The sequence below is a fragment of the Coptis chinensis genome, chromosome 6 (assembly GCF_015680905.1).
Source record: "Coptis chinensis isolate HL-2020 chromosome 6, ASM1568090v1, whole genome shotgun sequence".
Lineage (NCBI taxonomy): Eukaryota > Viridiplantae > Streptophyta > Magnoliopsida > Ranunculales > Ranunculaceae > Coptis > Coptis chinensis.
The window spans coordinates 45,462,261-45,480,817 of NC_141461.1; the positions used below are offsets into that span (position 1 = coordinate 45,462,261).

General features: G+C 37.1%; 1 protein-coding gene across 2 annotated transcripts; it reads right to left on the bottom strand.

Moving 5' to 3' along the window:
• Window positions 1-11,294: 11,294 nt before the first annotated feature.
• On the bottom strand, window positions 11,295-16,735 carry LOC147493211 (E3 ubiquitin-protein ligase HAKAI homolog). Of its 2 annotated transcripts, none has more exons than XM_086566457.1 (3): window positions 16,284-16,735; window positions 13,353-13,411; window positions 11,295-12,793 (listed from the first exon to the last, which is right to left on the bottom strand). In XM_086566457.1, the coding sequence occupies exons 1-3, from the start codon at window positions 16,632-16,634 to the stop codon at window positions 11,542-11,544; spliced, it is 1,662 nt and encodes a 553-aa protein (XP_086422583.1). In that variant the 5' UTR covers window positions 16,635-16,735; the 3' UTR covers window positions 11,295-11,541. The 2 variants fall into 2 exon arrangements, with proteins under 2 accessions (XP_086422583.1, XP_086422584.1); XM_086566458.1 differs by having other exon boundaries at window positions 13,353-13,427; window positions 16,284-16,676.
• Between the last annotated feature and the right edge of the window lie 1,822 nt (window positions 16,736-18,557).

Sequence of the window (18,557 nt, forward strand, 5' to 3'; positions counted from 1 at the left end):
AAAGTATGTCAAATAGCCATAAGTTAGTTACTCACTCACATGAAATCGGGCGACATAAGAAGAAACAATACTAAATTTTTATGGCAGAAGAAGTATTGAAGCCCATTGATAAAAATTCAAAATAACAATTTAATGTGAAAAGTAGTCATATTTGTAGCAGAGTTAAACCTTCAGTTTGGTTTAAATGGCTATGATAGCGATTTCTATCTCTAATCAATGGGAATCCATTGGTGATTTCTTTGTAAGAAGTCTTTCAACACGGCATCCCTCGTTGTCCAAATTACACACAAACTCAAAGCATCATTAAACCTGAATAAAATGATAAGGAAGAAGACAATTTAACCATATTATCCTTGGCTAATGATCTATCAGTACTGCAATAAATGAAATAGCAAACTATCCACTCTTTAAGAATATAGGGGGAATAAAATGACAAAAAATCATATATGTTAACGCAAGCATTGATGACCCTAAAAATTGAAAGACGAGGAGAAGACATAAGCATTTAATCAAACAATTCATGATTAAGTAAAGGACAAATGGAAAAGGAAAAAAGGTAAGAGATTGCACATCTATAGAAAATCATTACCAAAAGTTATTAAAGTTCATCAATTATCGGAGGAGAAAAAACAAATTGGCAAGTTAAGATTAATTAAGAATAAGTAGTTGTACAAACAGCGATATAACGATTGCAAAATTGGGAACAAAAACAACTACTATATATTCATTACAAATCTGCCCACATAAAAATGAAAAGAGATTATGAGAAGGAGATGGAACCTTTGAATTAGGAAGAGAAAGTTGGGAACCAAAATTCCAGAAGTTTGTTATTTGAAGATTTGGTAGAAGATCTTCTTAGTCGTAACAATGAGAAACAAATATTGGGAGTGGGAGTTGCCTCTTTTTCTCAATTCCGTTAGAATGAAGACAGAGGCACTTTCTTTAAACTGAACATGGAGTCTTCAAAAACTCTACCTTTAAAATTGGGATGTTAGAAAATATAGAAAGTGAGGCTTTTGATTTGGGAAATTGGGAATATCAGGAATGGAGAAGACGAACGAATGATTTACTTTTTTTTTTTAATTGGGAAACCGCGAAACGGTGTCTTGTTTTCTAAACACGTTGAGTTTTATAGTTTTGGAAATATTTTAAATTATCAATTTACCCATCAAACGTGAAGTGTCTTGTTTTCTAAACACGTTGAGTTTTATAGTTTTGGAAATATTTTAAATTATCAATTTACCCATCAAACGTGAAGTGTAGAAATTTTTGTAGGTGAAACTTTTGGGTACCCTTGTGATTTAAAAGTTTGGGTTAAAACCAAAGATACGGGAACTAATAAACGGTGGCTAGTTTTCCCATTATATATAAGATATATATATATATGAAATGATATATTGTTATCGATGTCTGCAACAGGTGTGAAGTATATTAATAATTAGAGTTCGTGAGTATCTGATAAATATGGCCGGTTTATGTGCTGTTCAATAAGTTTCTCAAAGAAGAAGTAGGGGAATTGAATGGGTGTCATACTGATTTTGTTACAATGTACAAGAATCAGGATGCTGTTCTGCCCCGTTCGCACTTTGTGAAAGTGAGTTTAACATAATCGTTTTAAGCTTATCAATTATATCTGTATTCGTAATAGTAGTTTAAGTGAGGTTTTTAATGATGATCATAGCTACCACACATTGGCCAACTTCATTCATGGGATTGTGGTCTTGCATGTGTTTTGATGGTAATGAGAACTATTGGTATATATGACTGTGACTTTCATGTCTTGGAGAAATTATGCAATACAACAAGGTAACTTGTTCTTTACTGGGTGGGATAATTTTGTGGCATTCTTTTTATTTTTATCGGTTTACTATCTGTTGTGATAATTTCTTTTAAAGATATACTTACGATATGCGATGTCTTTTTTTTTTTTTTTTAATAAAAGTGAAAATCTTGCACATTGAATAACTTACATTCCTTTTATTTTTGAACTGAGGTTATAATGTTATATCCAACGTAGAAAAAAAAAAAGATGCATTCTTGGGGTAGTAATGCATACGTTTACCTGTTTGTCGATCTGAACATCGCCCATCGAAGGGTAAGATGTCATCGTGGATACATACACGTACACAACTCTATAAAACATGCCTAGATGTATATACATACACTCGTGCACTTGTATTCAGGTGTACTCATTTTATTTACTAACTTTTTTGGTATGTTTTTTTTGGCACTCAGAGTGGTCTTGTTCAAGCATTAAGCATCAATCGACAATGGAGAGGATACAAGATTAACAATGAAGGCGTAGAAAAACTGGTTTTCAGTTTAAAAGAGCCTCAAGGTTGAACCCGGCAAGAACAACTGGGATTTTGAAGTGAAGGGGTCTTTATCTGAGAGAGCTTGTACCATCATTGATTCAGAAGTAAATATTGTAGCTCATCCATTGGAAAAAAAAGTATTTTCATAAACTACCATTCCGAAACTGAATGAAAATATTTACTATTCCGTAACTCCGTAAGTGATCTAATATGATTCTTACTTTTGGGATACTTCTTTTGTTAAATAAATGTAGGTCGGAGTAAGTAATGACTTAGAAGAAATGATATTATGCAAGGATCTATATCATGTGGTGGTGCAACCAGCAGGATGTGACCAAGCCTTTGTGTTTGGAGTAATTGCCATTCTTGACAACATACATGGCGAAACTACCGTGTGCTGATTACAGAATGATCAAGAAGGAAATTAAGAGATAAGGCTCTTATCTTATTGAGTTAATCAAAAAAGAATAAGAGAACTCTTTTCTCAATTAAAGGAACTCGAAAGGCTGTCTTTTCTGTCCAAGGACTTTGTGTATATGAGAGAAGGTTTTGGAGCTGTGTATTTAATCAAATTATTATATGTTTCGATATGTATAAGTTTTTTGTCTTTTATCACAGTAAAGCTGTGAAGGGATGCATTTGTTAGTGATAGAGTATTTGTGAAAATTCACTGGTATTTGTGATAAGTTTTTCTTCTTGTCAATATGTGATATGGTTAAGAATTCAGATACCAGGAATTGTATTTGTGGCGGAATATACAGTTTGTCCAAATATCAATACTGTAACTTTGTAAAGTTGAACATTGATATATTATATATATTGTTGTGAATTTTGTTTATGTTACAATTTCTTTGCACTTTTGAATTATTTAAAGGGACCAATTTAAATTTTGAGGAGCAAACCTGGACCGGCTATGCTACGCCTCATGGCTGTTAGTATTCCAATTAATATTCCTAATAAATCTTATCTGCGGTCACCGAATTGCGCGCTTCATCATATTTCGTTGAGAGTTGAAGTCGAGTGGATAGGAATTAGATGTGCCAAAGTCCAAACTGCCAACCGTTGACGAAGACATTACAGCTTTTTACCACAAGTAAAGAAAAACTTAGTAGAATGAGGACACGTGTACATTATTATATATTAATGGAGAAGACCGAAAATAAGAAGAAGAACACATGTCAAATTTGTTTGTCACAAGTTTCAAATAAAATGTTTCATTGAGTTTTCCTTCATTTATAATTTCACAAAGGCTTCATCTCTAACAATTCTGATTAGGGGATCATGTATGAGGTCATCATTAGATTCAAGTGCAAACTACAGTTTGATCCGAACATATAGATTCGAGTGCAAACTACAGTTTGATATATTTCCGAACGTATTTTTGCTGATCCATATTGGGAAAAACGATACCAATCGATCCCCACTAAGATAGCTTGCACTGTAACAATCTACTGCTCCAATCTAAAAATCTAAACTTTTACTACAACCACAACCCTAAGCTATGGAATTAACTATCACAAACAAGCAATAGTAATGTAAAGTAACTTACCACAATAAGATAATACACAAGATGTAACGTGGTTCGGCTAATAATGTTTACTTCCACAAGAGCAAATCATTTTATAAATATGGGAAGGAATATTACAATCACTCCTCTCACGTCTCTCCAAACTTACTAGATCTCTCTTCACTAATTTCTCTTTATAAGCTTTATCTCTTTGCAAGGGTTTTCTCTCAATTTTGGTTGCTCTCAAAATTAGATTTCTTTTTAAGACTTGTGTTACTAAAAACCAAACTTTGGTTTTATAGTAATCTGAAATTTTAGCGCATCTGCGAAATTTTGATTCACTGGAGAAAAATTGGAGCTCGGTATGTAAAGGCAAGGGCGTGGGCACCCTTTGGAACAAGCATAGGAGGGTGCGCGCGCCTCCTTCTTGACCAAATTCCAGTAACTTGTTTCGCGAAAAGAAAGAAAAAAACTAACTTTTTTTATCAAGCAAGGGCGTGTGTGCCCCTTGGGCAAGGCATATGAGAGCGCGTGCCCGCCTTCTTCTCTTCACACGAACAGTACTGATGTTACATCCTGGAGAATTCTATTGAGCAAGACTAGTGCGCGTGCGCCCCTTCTCCAAGGCATATCTGAGCGCATCTGCCTCTTAACTTCTATGAACAGGTCAGAACCAATTCATATAACATGGTGAGCGACTAACACCTAACAATCTCTCCCTCCCGAGCCATGAGGGGGGATACCTCCACGCATTCTCAAATCAACAAAAGAAGTGTGCTACCATTCCAGTGGTAGCACAACAAACATCAAACTTTCATTTCGGCAAAACTTTGGCTATTATATCCGACCCGTTCTTGTCGGTATGGATTTTCTCAATGCACAATTGCTTCTCTTCAATAACTTTCTCTAATCCAATGATAACGCACTTTAGTCATGCGGAATTGGCCATCAAGCGGACAACTGACTAGCTTCCATTACTTTCCTACATAGGTATAGTAGCAATCTGCTAGCTAATTAATTAACTTGATTCCCATTCTTGATAATCTTGCTAGAGTTGCAGCACAATTATTGATAAGTTTCCAAGCTTTCCCTGTGGTCCTAGAATGAATGTGAGATCTCCTTAGGACTTTGCTAATTGCTTCAATGTACTAGAGTTCTTTTGGCCCCAACCCTCATCGAATGATGATTTCACTGTAATTCACCCTTAGTGTGTGTCTTGTAATACTCTTCAATTGGTATTGGAGCAGCTGAGCGGTTTAAATTCACACCTTCTTTTTCGATTCGATTTATTTGGTTTGAAATCAATTGAACATATTTTGTTTGAGATCAATTTGAAGTACAAATGTTAGTGGGTGTTTGGATCTCATTTTTTAGGAAAATATTTATTTTAAAACAAGTTTTGAATAAACATGTTTAGTTGAGATTTTTAAGTAAAAACTATTTTATCAAACCAGTCAATTTCGTAATACTTCGAAATATCTTGATATATCATGACATTTTTCACTAATGGTAGACACCGGGTAGTCACTGGAGCTAATTGTGATTCTCTCCCCGCGCTTGATGTTACTGTCAATTATCTAGCTGTTTGGACTCAAGACCTCAAGGGTAAATTGTCTTTTGATTGCGGAGAAAAGCTAATAAAGTGAGTTGGGCGTCCATACTTTGGATCTCCTACATTTCCCCGAGAACTGCAGCACTGGCTTAGAAACTATTTCACAAGGTTGTAGTGATTGAAACTTCATCTCAGAGAAAGGGTGTTAGACTTGCATCCATGTGTCTTTGCTGCCAAAACAATATAGAAGAATCGCTCATCTTTTATGGGAATGTTCACGTGCCAAGAAACTATGGGACTAGCCGACTAGGTCTCTAACATGTTTCATGTTCAACATCACTTCAACTCTTTACAGCAAGCTAAAGCCAAAATGAATAAAACAAGCACCCTGCTTTCTCACATTTGGAATGCAATTATCATTGGAGGCTTGGTTGGGTTGTGGAATCATAGAAATAGAATGATCTCTGAAGACAAGAAGGAGAGCTTGGATTTCTACAAGAAGTCTGGAAAAGCATTCGACATAGCGAACATCATCTCTCCAAAGGCACAGTGGAGAGTTCAGTTGATCAGGCAATATTGAGGAGATTGTGAGTTAAGATCAAGCTTGAAGCTTCCCAAAGCACCTCAAATCAAAACTTGCTTCTGAAAAGCGCCTAATCATGACACCATCAAAATTAATTGTGATGGTGCGGCAAGAGGAAACCCAGGTCCGGCATCTATTGGAGCAACCTTTAGAAATTCTAATGGAGATTTTAATCTGGTGCTATGGAGGAAAATTGGTGTCAATACCAATTACTTCGCAGAATGTATGGCTATACTGGAGAATGTGGAAACGACATTGGCAAGGGGATGGAGAAAACTCTGGGTAGAATCCGATTCATGTGAAGCAGTACAAGCCTTTAACTCAGATATGTTCATATGTTACCATAGCAGATGCAGCAGAGGTAGAAGCAGTGCAAAAAGATAAAACAATAGTTAAGGATCTCCATCACTTGGAGAGAAGAGAAGCTATTACATCAGCTGACACAGTAATGCATTCACAATGTCTAGCAGTGTGGCTTTGTTGTTGAAGGGAGACCCAATTGGGTCACCAGATGGGAAATGTCTTTTATGCCAATATATAGATTTGTAAACTAACACAGGGGTGTTGTGCATATGATTGATAAATGTATATAGGACCTACCTAGTAGGGAAGATATACTATTTACAGTGATGTTCTCCCCTTTTTTTTCGATAATAAACCTGCTTATATTCGATGTTTGCTAAAGGTTTGATTGAGTCATAGACCCATACAGGAGGAGGTCCAATGCCTGCATATTTCTGAGCCCATTTACATAGCGTATGGGCCCTCGCATTGTCCATTCTCTTAATCCAACAAAACTGTACATTAGTATCCAAAAATACAGAATTTAGAGCTGAAACACTCCTACTGATAGAGTCCTTGGACTGCCATCCCGCTCCAACTCCTTTGCTTCTGAGCATCTGCATAAGGTATTTGTTATCTCCCAAAATAACCACATGATATGTCAATAGGCCTTTCATCATTTCAGCTGCTATCTCAACCAGTGTTCTAAAAACGCTTAGGCGGTAGGTGGGTGGGAGAGCTAGCGCTTAGGCCTCTAGCAAGGTTGCCTAGATGGGCTTAGCGCTAGGCGGTTTTTTTTCCTAATATATATAGTAATACACACATATACTACAAAAAATGAAGAAAATCATTTACCATAACTCAAAAAATAAACACAAACAAAGATACTTATTACAAAAATGCGTAATAGTTGAGGAATATTGACTTCATATAAAAACATACTATTTGTTATAGTGTCATCTAATTTACATTAGACTTAAGTCTTTTAAACTCATTCAAATCTTAAGCCTATACGGGCCTTTATTTTTTGACATTTAATCATTCAAAAAAAAAAAAAAAAAAATCGATTGCCTTAGACCCGGCTTAGTCGGTTCACCGATTTTTTAAACGATTAGGGCTTAGGCGAGTCAGTTGGGCACCGCCTAGTGCCTAGAGACCGCCTAGACCGATTTTTAGAACAGCTCCAACACATTATGACTCCAAAGCATTTGCTGCCTTGAATCTTCTATATACAGCCCCTATCAATTTCCCTTCTTTGTCCTGACACACAGCTGCAGCAGCTCCTCTTCCAGTAATCCTGTCATAAGCACCATAAAAAAAAGTCTTATGCCAATCATGATAAGAAACATCCCCTATGCTATTTTCAAAAAAGCTAAACACTAGGCCACTGTCATGGTTGCTTTTAGAATGATTTGTTTCTTCAGACACAGCTTTGAGGACCTTTGCGGTCCTCTTTTTGACTTTCTCATAAATCAAAAGATTCTAAGGAACCATATTTTCAAACCATAGGGCATTTCTACTCTCCCATATCTCCTTAAGCATCATAATACTGTAGAGCCCTATAAACTTGAGGTCTTGATCCTCCTTTCTCAGACTCCACTTTACAAACCTGTTCAATCCGGGCTTTCAACATTCTATCCCTTCAAGACATCCGTTTCAAATTTTATTTGGGATCCAAACCAGAGTTGTCTAGCCCATTCACAATGGATCAACAGATAATCATCTGTTTTTATAGCCTTCTAGCACAGCTTACAAGAGTGATTACCCTTAAACTTGTGTTTCCAAGCTATTTTTCAGTAGGTAGTCCTCCCACATAAGCTTTCCATAGAAATTTTTGGGCCCCTGCATCTAACCTAAGCTTCCATATTTTCATGATAATCTTGACATTAGAGTTAGAGCATTCTCCCAACTTATACTATTTTGTCGATGTTTATAAGTCGATTTGATGAATAATATCTACCTTTAGGATCCCCAAACCAAATAACTTTATCCTTCGTCTCCAGATTGAACTTTTCTGAAGCAATTCTTTGACAAATAGACTCAGGAACCAATTCTCCCAGCCTGTCACAATTCCCTTCTAAGTTGTAGGTGTCAATAATTTGATCCACCCTCAGAAAGTCAGGGTTGTAACCTGGGAACACCTAATTTCCCAAGTATATAGGTGAATTATTATGTAGAATCCAAGGTTCATAGAGGATAGGTATTGCAGCTCCATCCCCTACCTTCCAAACCAAACCCCCCCTTTATTTCTTGCATAGCCTTGATAACTCCCTTCCATAAATAAGATTTCTTACCCTTTGTAGTATATGTTTCTTTTCTCCCCCAATGCCAAGTATATTTACTATTGAAATACCTGGCCTATATGGACTCAGAATTTGTCAGTAATCTCCAGCAGTGCTTCCCTAACATGGTTGTATTCATCTCTTTTGCATTTTGATATACACAACTTATCCCAGCTCAGTGTATGCAATGCATTTGATTCATTTGACCCATTCCACCAAAAATCCCTATTGATCTTGTCCAAACTATCAGTAATTTTCACTGGTAACTTAAAAACACCCATGACATAATATATGGGCACTGCTTGTCCTACACTCTTAATCAGGGTAGTCCTTGTTGCTTGAGACAAAACCTTTGCCTTCCATCTTGAAAGTTTCCTTTGCAGTGAGTCCGCCAAGTAGGAGAAGGTCTCAGTCTTCTTCCCCCTATTATCATAGGGCCCCCCAGATATTTATCCTTCACATTTAGCCTTTTAACTTTCCATAATCTTATCAACATTCGTTGGTGTCTAGCATGAACATTCTTGCTGAAAAAAGCACTAGACTTTTCTAGACTAACTTTTTGCCCAGAGGTAGCACAATACTTCTCTAAGATAGTCTTTAAACAAGCAACTTCCCCCAAGATAGCTTTACTATACATAATAAGATCATCCACATAGAGAAGGTGGGAAATAGGAGGAGACTTTCTATTAACCTTAAAGCTAGAAAGATCCCCCTTACATTCAGCTTTCATAATCATCCTAGAGAGAGCTTCAGACACTAGGATGAACAAATAAGGAGATAAATGGTCTCCCTGTCTTAGGCCTCTCTTAGGAAGAATAGTGTTAAGAGAAGACCCATTCAAAAGCACTCTGAAAGAAACTATTTCCAAACACTTTTTGATCAAGTAAATCTATTTTCTACAAAAACCAAGCTTTTCCATAATCTGATAAATGAACTCCCATTCCACTCTATCATAAGCTTTCATCATGTCCATTTTGACTACCATCCACCCTTGTTTTTTCTTTTTCATCTGATTAAAATTATGAAAAATCTCACTATTTAGACCTATGCATGTTATCTCCAATAAACATTCTTTTCACAAAAGCTCCTTGGAAAGGTGAAATAAATTTATGAAGATAGGTCTTGAGTCTGTTGGCAAGCACGCAGCTTGGATATTATTTTATAAGTAAAGTTATACAAACTAATAGGTTTGAATTTAGCTATATTGTCTGGGTTGGGGATCTTTGGGATAAGAGCTATGAAAGTTTCATTGAGGGATGGATTGAGTTGCCTGAAAATGAAGAAATCTTTGACAGTAGCAGTGATAGTCTCTCCTACTATGTCCCAACATTGCTGGTAAAAAGTACTTTGGAAACATCCGGGCAAGGTGCCTTTAGAGCTCCCATCTTTTTCACCACCTTCCAAATCTCATAATCCGAAGGAATTTCAGTTAGGATGTTGTTTTCTCTATCAGAGATGACCGGGTTGAAAAGATTGAGGATATTAAGATCAAACTAGGGTTCTGGGTGTTAAAAAGCTCTCCAAAAAACTCATTTATCACCTCTCCCCCTTCTCCCCTTCAACTAACCTAATGTAAAATGTACTCCGGTATATTTCTACATATCAATACAATCTCCTCACTTAGCCCAAAAAAAAACATGGCGAACATGAAACAGAGAGTAAATCTTAATCTTAAATTTTTTAGCTTGAGAAATGGCAACTTCATATTATACAAAATAAACATGGTGCATTCTGCAGCAGTACAGCCATTCCACGAGTCAACATGGAAGAGTTCCACAAATGATATACACCGTTCTTCAGTGAAAATTCAGGTTGACGCCTTCATCAAAGAAGATGAAACGAGGCATGCCCTAATCATCATTTCAAGGATGCACGTCGGGATTGAGGCAAGGCCTGCCCTAGTCTTCCTTTCTAGGACGCATGTCGGTATTGAAACGAGGCCTGCGGCCTGCCTACATACTGTTACCCTAGAATGACTCTAAAAAGATAGGGACATAATAATATTAACAATAAAAAACTGTCTTTACTCTATATGAGATTATGCCTTTTTCTATCAGAGAATTGGAGAAACCTTTTGCTCACAAATTCTCTCACTAAAAGATGTAAAAGAGTTCAAAGTAAATAGAAATAAGTAAAGGCTTGAGTAAGCGAGTAGGCGATGTGTATACATAGGAATAGGTGATACAGATTCATCAAAGTACTGGTCAGCCGAGGCTAAACATCTGCATGTCCACTTAAGAAAGATGTCAACTAACACAGACTAACTAATAAATCAGTGCTTTGTGAAAACTATGAATCATAGGTATTGAAACAGTGTGAATTGACACTCAATCAATCGAAACAGAGTATTATCCAAAAAAAAATCGAAACAGAGTAACCAACCAAGAATATTTAGGTAGAGTTACATTAACAAATTAGAAACTGAGGGGTTTTCTGACCTAGTGTTGTTGTTTTGTTGCTGTTAAGTGGCCTGGATATTCTGGTCTGCTAAATCTATATGTATTTGGCATCCAAACGGGCACTTCCACGATTTTCCGAAGTGGCACTTTAACGGGCAAACTTCTACTCCCTGCCATAGTAGCAATGTTTAGCGTTCAGGTCAAGGTATGTGGCCTTTAATGTGATTTGAATTGTGAATCAGCCTTTTGTTGTCTGAGTTTGCAAAGGCAAATGCTAATTGTTCTGGGGCATCTGGCAAAGATTTCCTTGGGAGGCCACATAGTTATTCCGTTCCATCCAAATGCAATGAAAAACAAAAGACAACAAAACAACAGGCAAAAACAACAAAATAATGGGCAAAACTTGTACACTAACATTGCAATCTCAGTGCCCAATATCCCAACCATGAACGACCAGATAAATTAGGAAACTAATACAGACCAAGTCCATGGTATTTTTCAACATTAGAATATTCACTTGGCATTTTTCAACTACACAAGCTCAGCACAACGCTTAAAAGAGGGACGAAGAAAGCAGAAGCAAGAAAACCAGTCCAAGTAACAAAGAGTCTTGCAGTCTCTCTAGTCCTGGCTACCCCCATACCCATCATGCTTTTCATGTTGCCACCCATAGCTCAGTCCTTCCTGACTGGCAGCATCTCCAGGATGTGGGAAGTTGCCTCGTGTGAACTGTGAAAGGTGACGAGGTGGTGGTGGAGGTGGTGGTGGCCTTGGTTGTGGTGCTAACACTCCCTTCCCGTCCCTGTTATCTGAAGAACTGCTGCCTTGCAAAGGTTCTGATCCCATATTACCCATTGGAGTTGGAGGAATAACTCCTGGCACTTGTCCATAATCACCTTGGAAAAGAGTAGCTCTACCTTGAGCATCTAATTGGTTTGCATAACTTTCTGACATTCCTTGACCAGCTGGCATTTGTTCAAAAGGCATAACTGCACCCATATTCCATGGTCGAGGATAACTGTCCGAGGAAGTAACGTCCCCAGTTGGAGCTGGTGGGAAACCCAACAATGAACCCTGTTCACGGCCACTCTCCGATGGCATATCTGGTCGCATAGCCTCATAACGAGCATTGTAGAACATGTGAGCTCCCTCAGCAGGAAAAGGTGAAAAATTATATGCAGGAGGAGCGAGACGTTGATTTGTATTAACAGGCACCACAAAATTAGGCTGTTGAAGGGGATGTTGAAGGTACTCTGAGGATGGCAATTCAGATATAATCCCTTGTTGCTTGTCTGGATTTTGGTCAGAATCTCTGCGCTGGTGTGGTCCGGCTTGCATGTCGAAATTTTGTTGGTTATGGAAGCGATTATAAGGCCCTGCCCTATCAAAAACAGGGGATGGTATGTTTTCTGACTGTAAGTCCAGTGGATAATTTGGGGGTCGAGCATAAAAAGGGGGTTGCTTTGGTTGTATAATTGGTGACTTCTGAGGTGGCTGATCTCTGGGTTGGCTGGGGCGAGTTCTATCATCAAGATCATGGGGTTGAGAATTTGAATTTGGTGAGAAAGCAGTCCTTGCTGGAGTGCGGGCAGTGGAAGAATCTGCAGCAATAGACTGTTTAGCATGTGCATCGATAGATGAGGCCCTTGACATAGTAAAATCCATGGATGAAGGCCTTGGCATGTTAAAAGTGTCCGACTCGTTGCCATCTTCTTTCTCTATATTACTTTGAAGAAGGTCAGCGTGTGTCTCATGAATATGAGTTTCAAATTCTGACTTCTTCAGAAAGGACTTGAGACAATGTGGGGCTGCACAGATGAATATCCCTTCCATCATTTTGATAGTCTGAATCTTTTGAATGCGCTCATCACATCTGTATCATGATATAACAGAATAAAAGCTCCAGCTATTTAACCAGTCTAATGCACACACTAGCAGATATAAATAACTAGGCAAAAGTTCCCCAATACTACAATCCACGAAAGTGGATTGAATGAAACCCAGACATTTTGAGAGTCAGGAAAAACTTATTCTGTTTTAATATAATATGAAAAAGACCATTTGATTCAAGTTTAAACAGCAATAAATTCAGAAACAACAAGCTTACGTACAATATGTTCATTGTCCAAAACATTTTCCAATATTCACAAGGCGTTGAAGAATACCATGTAACAAAAAAATGTGCACGCTTATATTTTTACTCTTTGTCTAACATATAATCCATAGATAACCAACGCAGATTGCAACCAATTTCCCTAGAAATACCACAAACTACATGCAACACCTAAGTTTTAAATTATCTCTGCCTAACATAAAAGGCATATATAACCACTACAATTATAACTAAAACCATATAGATACTCCAAACCAAAGGCACATTGTTTTTATGTTAAAACAAAAATAGTTACGAGTGAGTAAGTTAAAACACTTACATATAGCAGCTAGAATCACTCCTAGCACAGTCTAGACAAAATGCATGCTCGCAAGGGCTCTGCAAGTGCATTAAACTGTCAAATTATGAATTAACTAGTGATAATAATAAATTCAAGTATATGTATTAAAGTGAGAATGGATCTTGTGCATTCTGATTATAAAATTTGGAGCTTCTGACCTACTAGGACAAACGATATAGTATGTAAAAAGATATCACCAATCACAGATAAAGAAACTAGTATTTTATATGAACTTCAGACTAAAGTTTCATGCATATTATGTATAGAAATACTTGATTGGTAAGCATGTACAGTGAGATATCTGAGGATGTTTTTTTTTTTTTTTTTTTTTTGTTGTACTCGCAGGTTTTCTCAACCTACTATTTTTTGATAAATAATTCACTTTACAGATAAGGAAAAAAAATTAAGTTTAAGTAAACTATCACCAGATCTATACATACAAGATATGCAGAAAAACCAAAATGATATAATGACTGGCCAGAGTACCACATAAATGGAGAAAGATCAGATATTCTATGTAATTTTTTTAGTTCGGGTCTGGGTGTCATAACCTCATTCTTAGAGGATTCACGATGACTTGTTGGAGATGTATTACCTTGCGATCTTGATAATTTATTGTCCTCTATGAATCTGTAATATTCAACTTGGAAAGAAACGCACACGCACACGCACACGCAAACACGCAATATTTTCCCTCCCCAACAATAGCTCCGCGTGCTTAAACAAGACTTTAGACAGAACTCCTCACACCTCTGCAGTCCACTTAAACAACAGCCTAAACTAAAGAACGAGCCAACGGCCACTGACTAGAGAGAAAAGTTTTGGCCGACCAAAGATGAGCTCCACTAACTTCTTCACATCACCAGTTAAATAACTACACAGGAACAAGAGCAACATAATTGATCATTTCCAACGGTACCGGAAACAATAGCATCCCAAAATTCATGATTATGGACTCTTTGTCCCTGAATATCCTTGCATTCCATTACCTCAAGCTGCATCAACCTATCAACTGTGTTTAAACTCCACGTGAAAAAACGACTGCGGAACAATATCAAAGCAGTGAAAAAATGGAAGAATCCTCTCTGTTTTTTTCTGGTTAAATGGAATAACGAGAACCAAACTTTTTTACAAATGTAATAGTGGATGAAGAAGATGATACACCAGATCAACAACCAAATTACAAAAGAAAACATCAATCGTGAACTAGTGACTAGAATAAAGGAGGTTGACGTAAGTAATTTATCAACAACTGAATTCCACACGACAAGAAGATTTGGTATGGACCAGGCGTGATAGAAGGAAAAGCTCAAGCTAACCCGTCAATATGGGACCCCACTCGGAATTCTCCTTGGGATAAAGAAACACTTGCTTAGAACATCCAAAGTGGTAATTTCAAAAGAGGTAAACTTGAAAACAAATATATTTTGGGTTTACTGTGAATGATCCCAAAGTGTTTGTCATTTATTCATGGACTTTTTTTACTTAACCCCCCAAAGTTTGTACTCCCTTTTGTGAAAACCCCCCATTTTCAAAATCATTAGTGATTGCCCCCCACTCCGTCAATTTTTTGTTACCCAAACGTTGATATTTTTTATATTACCAATTTTACCCCTATAAATTTAACAAGGGTATTTATCTTTTACTTTTAATTTATTCAATTAATAAGGGGCTACAAATGGTGTTATCTTAGCCACCCACTTACACCCAATCTAACGCCTACTGCTCTTCCAAGAGCCATACCCGGCAAGTGAAATATCAGGAAACTCAAGCTGACTAGCAAGTTCAAACATCCAAATTAATACAAGTTTTGGGTAGGTAATGGACAATGCCTTAAAATCTTTACGCCATTGGAAGTTTTTTTGTCTCTGTTGTCCTCATCAAGAGTCCTTACATGAGAAGACACCATTAACAAATGATGGAAACGACTTGTATCTCTGAGAACTATTTCCCTCCCAACAAACTTGGAGACATGTCCATTTGCCATGATCGAAGGAATCAATAAGCTTAATTCCAAAGACCTGCTGCAGCATATATACTAGATAAGATTATATAATTTGCGACATTCTTGGATTCTAATTCAACATACTTGCTGAAGACTGTTTTAGCTAGCTTGGCTTCAGAATAAACATGACAAGCACCAAACAGAGCTCTCCAGACAGATGCATCTGGTTCAATTGGCATTGAATCAATAAACTTTGCAGCTTTATCTAAAAGTCCCCTACGTCCAAGTAAATCAACCATACAAGCATAGTGAACAACTTCTGGGATTGTATCATAATTGTGTACCATAGAATCAAAATGCTTCCAGCCGTCTTCTATTAGACAAGCATGGTGCAAGCAGATAACACGGAGACAAGCAGATAACATGGTCTTGATTGATATCGGCACTGGTGGCTTCTAATGTGCCGTTTGACGTCGCGATATCTGCGATTGCACTCGCGTAACTTCCAGTAGCTATTGTGACAATTGTTGCGCCTAATGCGCCACCTCCGCATCCGCGGCATTAGCAGGTTTTGGCATATCTCTCAAATAATCTTACCAAAATTAAGTTGGAACAATTTTGACTAACTGTATCACAGATGATGTCACAATCATATTGGTTTTCCCAAAAACAATGGTGTACAATTCCGTGGTGACTTCAAATTATTCTCTGTAAGGTTTTTATTAATGGTAAGGGTCTCGTTTAGTCTTGATAATAGATATACACAATTCCGCATTCACAATCAGAAGGATTTAAGTGAACTAATATAGGGTCTAGGAGGTGTGCCAACAAATAGGACATGTCTCATGCAATTTCATTAGACTAATTATGAACCTAAACATTCGACATTACAAAAATAATAACAAAACAAGTATCAATTCATATACACAGAATGTAAAAGTAATAAATAAGTATCAATTACTTACCAAGCGGCCATAAATAGCTATAGGAAAATCACAACGAACGCAGAAATGAACACGTTCACCAAGATGTCTACGAGATCTTCTCCCCACAATTTTAACAGTAGAAGCAATAGCAGTAGTAGTAATACTAGTACTTAAATTAATATTGCCAATAGATTTAGCAACAGGTAAATCAGCAAGAACAAGATGGTCTGGACATGCTACTGTTACTATTTCACCACCACCAGCACCTCCTCCTCCACCACCTTGTAATAATATTTTCCCACTTCCTCCTCCTCCACTAATACTTCCACCTATTGTTGTTCCTCCTTCTGTTGATGCCCCTTTGTTATTGCTTAATCGAATTTGAAGCATTTTCAATTTTGATTGATGCCCAGAATTCAAAAAACGATCTTTAAGGATTGGGAAGTAATGGGCAACGTTCTGTTTTCTTCTGACGAATTTGAGGATTTCACTGCAATTGGGCCTCTTTTTACTTGGATCTGGTCTAATAAAGGCCTCCGTGGGCCAATTAAAGGCCTGTCATTCCCACATGATGGGTTGGACACTTGTGGAAGCCTAGAAATTTGTCTAATTTACTCACAAGTAACTTTATTTATGAACTAGATAACTGCTAAGCTGGGGGCGTGAGCGGAAGGTGGAGAAGAGAGAGGGAGAGATGGGTTTGTGGGTGGGGAGAGAGAGAGAGTTAGGGTTTGGTTGAGAGGGAGAGGGAATGAAGGAGGGAGAGGGAATGAAGGAGGGAGAGATAAGTGAGGACAGACAGACAGAAACCTACCAAACTACCTTTTGTCCCACGTACCCCCCACCCCTCCCAAAAACGTTCGCTCCACTCACTTGATTATGACGATAGCTCATGATTGCAGAATCTCAGGATTTCAACTGGTTGAAAATCGGAATTCTAGTTGGTATCTTGAGATCATAGTCGAAATTTGCAATATTGTCATACAAATCCAGAACCATTGATTTTAAGATCTAAAGATTCAATGGTCTAAATTTTGTTCTTCATTTATAAACCTTTGGATAGATCAATGGTGGAATAACATGAAGATTAAAGAACACGATGATAACAATGGAGGTAAAAATGAAAAAGAGAGGAGATGACATTATGAGATTGAAATTGAAGTGAGCGATTACTAGATGGCATCAATGGTGGTTGATCTAGGATCTCCCATTCCAAATCTCTTCAATTTTATCCTTCTTATTCATTTTTGTTTTTCATTAAATTTTTTAGATCTTTGGCTATATTACAACATTGGACCCACCTATGGAACACAAATAACCCATATTAAATCCCAAAATTGTCTAAAAAAAATTTGATTGTTATGTGTCATCATAACTCATCAGATTACCGCTTGCGGCTATGCTTTTTCATCTTAAAAGTCGAGTACAACATGTATGCTACCTAACTGATCGAAGTATATCTCTCTCCCGATTCGTTTCTTGCAAAAATCAACCGAGGTTAGCTACACCATTAAGCATTTCATAGCAAAAGAAAAAATAATAATAAAAAACATTGAATTGACTCCGTGTTTATCCATCTCTTCTAAGACTATAATTGTTTATGTGGTCATGGTTATCTTGAAGTTAGCATCGTGAGTCGCAAATCTTTTTAGATTTTTTTTTAGACATGATCATACTTTAAGCTTAGCGGTGAGTCATTTTTGGTTTTAGAACAAATGGTTAAGGACACTTCAAAATGATCAATATTCTATTATTTTAAAATTCTCTCTCAGTCAATTTTTTCTATTCTTTTATAGGCACCTATGGAGCATGAAGAGGAATTAGGTGCCATTGAGTTGCATGATATTGTATTCATAGGTGATAATGATTTACTCATGGACTTAATTTCATGAGGGTTCAATGTGGATGCGAGGTCTCTTTTGGGAACGCCTTCAACGGGCAGCATAAGAAGTAATGTTGAAGCTGTTAGGGTGTTGTTAGCTCATAAAGCAAATGTAAATATCTATTTACTCAATGAAGACTTATTTTGATTGTTATTTTTAATTAAGAAATTTAAGTCTTTCTTCTTTGTTGAAACTTCAAGTGTTGAGAAATATGAGGATCTTTGAGCACAAGTAGAAAGAGATATATAAGATTGTGTTGAGAACTATGCGAAAAAAAAGTGTTGTTCGAGTGGGTTAGTGTGTGTCCAAGTTTCTGGAGAGTGGCTTATATAGACTCTCTATATAAGTGGGACACTCTTGTTACTCTAGGGGTGGGTATGATCGAGTAGCTACTTGCTATGTAAGATATATATGCAATTTGTAATGTGTA

Excerpts from the sequence above, each read along its gene's own strand:
- LOC147493211 (XM_086566457.1), bottom strand. The coding sequence starts at position 16,634 with ATGCTTCAAATTCGATTAAGCAATAACAAAGGGGCATCAACAGAAGGA. Across the intron at positions 13,412-16,283 it reads TAGCTATTTATGGCCGCTTG|AGCCCTTGCGAGCATGCATT; the intron begins GTAAGTAATTGA and ends ATGCACTTGCAG. Across the intron at positions 12,794-13,352 it reads AGTGATTCTAGCTGCTATAT|ATGTGATGAGCGCATTCAAA; the intron begins GTAAGTGTTTTA and ends ATCATGATACAG.